The sequence below is a fragment of the Cervus canadensis genome, chromosome X, assembly GCF_019320065.1.
Source record: "Cervus canadensis isolate Bull #8, Minnesota chromosome X, ASM1932006v1, whole genome shotgun sequence".
In the NCBI taxonomy this organism is placed as follows: Eukaryota; Metazoa; Chordata; class Mammalia; order Artiodactyla; family Cervidae; genus Cervus; species Cervus canadensis.
The window spans coordinates 52308001-52314241 of NC_057419.1; the positions used below are offsets into that span (position 1 = coordinate 52308001).

Below are 6241 nucleotides of genomic sequence, written 5' to 3' on the forward strand. Positions count from 1 at the left end.
GGACACAAGTCCAACACTGTATCACCATTCCTTGAAATTGGACCCAATTGCCTTAGATATATCTGACCAAGAAAACACTGGCACCATTTATTTTTTAATTTTTTTTATTCACTTTTTTTTTCCCAGCTAGTTGGGGACACCCTGCATTTGCACAGTCCAACTGTTGATGTATTGGGAAATACAATCATGTAGAGTGCAGTTCACTGGCCTGATGGTAGGGGGTGTTTTAGCTGGGATGGAATGCTGCTGGGGGCGGGTAGTAAATGGAGAGGGAGAGGAGGCAAAGGAGTTGTTGGCTCACAGGTTAGTGAGCAGCCAGTCTAGCAGTTGTTTTCTAGCCATGTTTCCCACGGCTTCATCCAGTTGTCGTTCCTTGGCAAACTTCATGACCTCTTGAAGAAGATCTCCTACACTGTACCCCTTCTCTGCTGCCTTAGCGGAAACTTCAGGAAGCTGCAAGAGAGCAGAGATAGCTTGAATCATGTGATGCTTTTAGAGCCAGGACCCAGAGGGAGAAAGTCACCTACACCCCACCCACCTTTCTGCCTATGATTCTTGGATTAAAGGCTGAAAAGATAGACTGAAAAAAGAATGGACTGCTCTGAGTACAATACTGCCTCCCTGTCCCTACCCATTCCAGCCCCCTTTCTTCTTGTTCCTTGTTGTGTTGCTATTGCTTACCTTCTCCAGTTGTCCATCATCGTCTCCCATGAAGTAGAGCATGGGTACGTTAAACTGTGAGGCTGCAATCCACTGCAGGACAGCTTGGAGCTGCTTTTGCAAGTTGCTTGTTGAGCACTGATTATTGACGATCACCTCGGGCCCACGAGAGTCTTGGTAGCTCTGACCCATCCCAGCTTCATGACTACCTCTGGGGCCACTGGCCTGGTAAACATTAGAGCTGTTGGATGAGGATGCTTGCTCTTCCAAATCAGTGAGGGCTGCCTCGTTGTTGCTATACTTAGCCATGATAAGGCACAGCTTCATCACAGATTCTACCAGCTGATCTATAAATTGTCGGTTCACTTGCTTCATCCCACTGATAAAGTCAAATTCTCGATTGTCCTGGCCTTCATCCTCTCTGTCAGCCTTCTTGAAGATGGAGGTTGATTTGTTTGTTCTGATGTCAGAATGTTTGTTCTCACCTTCACATAGATCTTCACAGTTGAAGGGGCTCTCATTAAGCAGTTTTTGAATAAGTGATAGAACCATGTTTGACATATCCAGCTTCTGGGAATCCAGATGTTGATTGTCCTTCAGAGAGGTGGATGGTCCAGGTGCTCCACGAGTTTCTAGATGTTTCATTGAAAGTGCCTTAGCACTTTGGCTACCTCCGCACTTTTCATATTGGGCACTCTGGGTCATATAGCTCATGGTGCCAGGTGGACAGTCATCTTCACATGCCTCTTTGCCCTTGGCCTGCTGGGTCAGATGGTACTGGATCAGCATAAGGGCAGAGACAATCAAGTCCTTTGCCAGTGAATCTGTGGAAGGGCTGATCTTCTCTTTCTTTTCCTCCTTATGGGGACAGGTTTTGCTAGGCATCTTGCCTTGATTACCCTGCTTTTGGTTCCACACAGTCAGGCTCTCCTTGAGGATATGTTCACTGACTTTCTCGGCACTGGTTAAAGACTTGGATTCCTCTTGTGTCACTTTGCCCTTGTCCTTTCCCTTCATCTCAGCCTTCACAGCTGAAAATTCAAGACTTTGGTTCTTGCATTTGGCATCATGGGACCCGGCTTTCAAGGATGTATATGACAAACACTGAGACTTAGTTTCCTTTTTTTCACCAAGAAGAGCATTGACCAAACGTTTCAGCATAGCCTCCATGATATCAGCAGCATTTTGTTTCCCATGATTGAACAGATTCCTCTTGACAGCTGAGACAAAGTCTGAGTCGGTCATCAGGACCCCAGTGATGTTATGTAGGTTCTTCATACAGGAGTCAATCAAATCTGACACAATTTCTTTGGTATGTTTCAGTAGCACCCTCTTCAGGACCACACAAGCTGGAATTGGTTTCCCAGAGCTATGAACTTTCAAGGTCTTCATAACAGAAACCATCATATCAGATGCCACTTGATTGGCATAAACCATGAGTCCTTTGCTGATGGATTCTGCAAATTCTTTGCTGTCTCTTTGGCACATCTGTTTGTCTCCGCCTTTGTTCTTGTTGGATAATTCACTATACAGAAAGGTTTTTCGACCACCATCCCTACACTCCTCCCCAGTGCCCCGCATTTCTGCAGAGGTCACTTCTACTGCATCATGGGCCATTTCAGAAGCGATCTTGCTCACAGCACTGCGAGGGCTGTTTTTCCCTTTGTCCCCACTGGGTGGATAGATCGAATGATGAAGACATTTGCTACCGCCTTCTAACTTCTCCTTGATTTCCTTACGGGCCATCTGGATTACCAGAGAAGACAATCGATTGACATAGAAGGAGAGATCATCCATAGAACATTCTCCATCAGGGGAGATAACTGCCTTCTGATTACTAGGAGATTTGCCTGGAGGACTGGAAGGACTCTGGTTATTGTTGGTGTTTTTGGCTGCTGTCATTTCCAGACGATGACTCTGAGGTTCGTTGTTCACATAATCTATGTTCAGGTGATCGGCATAGACGCTGTAGCAGTTCCCAGAAGGCAATTTTTGACAGTTTCCCTCTGTCTCTCCTACTTTATGTTTACAGCTGGAGGCTGAGGGACTCAGTGCATGTTGGAAACCTAGGGCGTACTTTTGAAGATCATTCAGAAGCCAATTGAGGACACTTAAAGGATCAGAAGGAGCTTGTTTGAAAAGGCACACTGACCCCTCCGTCTAAAAAAAGAACAACACCCATCCATAAGAGTTTGGATAGGTACTTCTTTCCCCTATTTAGAAAATATATCTCTGAAGTTGTGCGGATTAAGGATTTGGCCTTTAGAATTTTCATGGGCACATAACACACAATTATATCCATTAATACACATTCAAGCACAAGTGGCAGTGACAAAAACTTAGGGTATATACATTTGTACATTTAACTACACATAAGTGTTATCAATATATTTGTCAATTTCATCTGAGTATGTGAACTTATCACAATATATGTCAAAAATGTGTCACTGTCTCTGTTGTGTGTGTATATGCACATTAATATATCAACTCATGAGTGTGAATGTGTCAGTCGATATTGTGTGTGAAAATGTGCCTGTGTGTAAGTGTGTGCATATGTGTGTCAGTGCGCATGTGTGATGTCACTGTGTGTAAGCATGTGCCATAATGTGCTGACATCATACCCATTGTATTATGTTGTCTGTATAGGCCAGCATGTGCATGGTAGTATGAATATTCAGTACATATGTGTGAATGTAAAAATATGCATGTATATCAGTTTGTCTCTTAATATCCTTGTCACTGCCACATGTAGCTTAAGTTACAATCAAGCAGACCTACATTGTGTGTTGTAAATATGGGCTCCTCTTTTAAAAACAAACACCAGGTGTATCCTTCTATTAAGACCCCAAAGTGAAGTTGGCCACCCCTAACTGAACCCAAAACCCTTTGGAGAATATGTTATAACTGGTTTTCCCTTCCTTAGAGTCCACTTTCATAATAATACATGTAAAAAATGCTTCAAAGGCATCTGGGGTCAGAAATGATGTTTCTGATCATAATATGAGCCTGGGAACACAGAACAAGGAATATTTAACTCTTTTGCACTGAAACCAAGTATCTTGTTCCAATTATCAGCTACTCTAGGCCTCTAGGACTGTGAGAATTATCATGTGCACTAATGCCTACCCCAAACCAGCTTACCAGGTGTAATTTGGCATATTTGCACAAAAACAAAAGAATTCCATATGTGATAGTGGTGTGCAAATGTAATTGATTTAAACTTATGGTACCCACTAGCCTAGGTAATCTCTTAGACAACAGGGTGGAGACCAGGCAACTACAGTGTTTGATTGTTGTAGATTCTCTCTTCTCCATATCTTCCCTATTGTTTTGGACACTGGGCAATGTGGGACACACAAGTCCATTACAAACCAGCAAAGAACATTGCAAATGATCTTGCTTATAAGCCCGTATCTTTGTTAAGAAAAGCACAGCAAGATTCTGTTTGCAGGAGCTACTTGAAATCAAGAAAGGGCATTCTGAGCCTCCGTGATTAGTGTCATTGTGAGATACTGTGAACTTACTGTGGGCATTGGACTTACCGTAACTCTGAACTTAGGCATGTGTTCTCTAGAATGCCATAGTATTAAAATTTTGGGTCTGTTTGACAATAATTCTCTTACTATCTCTGAACCAGAGCCCTCAGATTCAGCAATGGGCTCTGGGAATGAGAAAGGCTAGACTCAGAGGCTGTCTATACCTTAGACTGGTCTTGCTTCTCAGTATCCTTGATCACAATAATTTCTTTTTCTTCTAGATTCTCCAGGTTTAAGTCACCTTCTGAACTACAACCAGCAGCATCCTATGGAATTAAGAGATAAGATTTTTGTGAAAAGTTGCTTTTTTGAGATTTTTTCAATCTGGCCCCCTAGGCTACTACTTCAAAGCAAGAATGATGGCTTCCCACCTGAGTCCCCTCCAGCTCTCCACCCTCTGCCACAACCTTTCCCTTTCTCATGCTGTCACTGATAACCCTTCTCAGAAGCTTCCCGCCCATTCCAACTCTGAGGGGAGCAGAGGGTACCCACCTTAGAATTTCTATCTTCCACGCTCAGGGTAGACACATCGACAAAGCATATCTGCATCAAATTAGGAGGGTTAATTTAGAAAAATTACAGAGAAAAGGTCTTAATTTCCCTGGAAGATGATAGTAGCACTTACCTTACCAGTTCTTGTGAGAATTGATTGAGATAGTGTGTGTAAAGCTTTTAGGAGAGTGCCTGGATATAGTTAAGTATGCAATAAACAACAGACAAGTGATTTTTATTAGGCAGACAGAATCTTAATGTTACTACATGTTCTAAGTGAGAATACTTACTTGTGAAAGAGACAGAGTTCAAAATACAGTATCCACATTTACTGAGAAAACCAAAAAGAGAGATGATTTGCCCAACTGACATAAACTCAAAGGCAGAACTTGTATTATAACTGGCTCCCAGTTTGGAGCACTTTCTGCTGTTGCCAAAATGTGGTGTTTTTACTATTGATAACATAGATTTTAGGTGCCCCATGGGTAAGCATTTTTGTGTTCAATATGTGCTTTTTAATTGTTATTCATTAGGAAAATACATACTAGAATATCGAATCTATCATATTATGGATAACAGTGCTTAGAGTGATGGTAATTTTTAAATGTAAGTCAATTTTTAAAACACTGTAGAGGAGGCGGTCCTAAGATGATGGAGGAATAGGACGGGGAGACCACTTTCTCTCCAACAAATTCATCGAAAGATCATTTGAACACTGAGCAAATTCCACAAAACAACCTCTGAATGCTGGCAGAGGACACCAGGCACCCAAAAAGGCAGCCCATTGTCTTCAAAAGGAGAACAAAGGACTGAGCAAATACCAGAGGAGAGCTAGCCTGCTGCAGACCAGCCCATTCTCCGCTGGAGGCAGGGAGACAGGTGGGCAGCAGCAAAAGCCGGAAAGGGGCAAACTCGGCCCCAAAGACAGCATCCTCTACCAAACTGCAAGTAGGCCTCCAGTAGCTAAGCAAGACTTCTTGGGATTCTGGACTGTTAACATCCGCCGGGAGGGTTGCAGCCAGAGATCAGCTCTCCAGAAAAGACACAAGGCACACCTGAGAGGGTGCACCCGCTGCCACCCAGGAAATCCAGCAGCTGGGACCAGGGAGGCGATAAGATGCACCTCACCTGGGGAGACACGCTCGCCAAGCACCTGGTCGCCTGAGCTACTCTGACCTGGGAAGGGAACAAAATGCAGGCCCAACCAAATCTGTGCCTTTATGGAGTACCCGAGAACCTGAACCTGAGTGACTTAGACCTGGGAAGTGCACACACGCAACCCAGGGCCCACTTCAGACAGTTTCACTGCAGAGCAATCTGAAGCCTGAGCAGTGTAGACTGGGAAAGCACACACGCTATGAGTGGACACAAACCTAGTGTGGCCAAGACACTGAGAGCACTCCCCACACACTTCAGTGATATTTGTTTGCAGTGTTCCTCCCTCCCCACAGCACAACTGAACAAGTGACCACCTTTGCCCCCTTGTGTCAGGGCGGAAATTAGACACTGAAGAGACCTGCAAACAGAAGAAGCCAAAAAAAAAAAAAAAAAAA

At 43.7% G+C, this 6241-nt stretch overlaps 1 protein-coding gene across 2 annotated transcripts in view; it reads right to left on the reverse strand.

Annotated features, from left to right (window-relative positions):
- Nucleotides 1-86: 86 nt before the first annotated feature.
- AKAP4 (A-kinase anchoring protein 4) overlaps nt 87-6241 on the reverse strand; it is a 13663-nt gene continuing 7508 nt past the window's right edge. For both annotated transcript variants that reach the window (XM_043460020.1, XM_043460021.1), the window contains exons 3-6: nt 4689-4739; nt 4361-4462; nt 682-2820; nt 87-453 (exon numbers count right to left, since the gene is read on the reverse strand). In XM_043460020.1, coding sequence (XP_043315955.1) covers nt 298-453; nt 682-2820; nt 4361-4462; nt 4689-4739 — 2448 coding nt within the window. In that variant the 3' untranslated portion in view covers nt 87-297. The remainder of the gene's footprint in view (nt 454-681; nt 2821-4360; nt 4463-4688; nt 4740-6241) is intronic.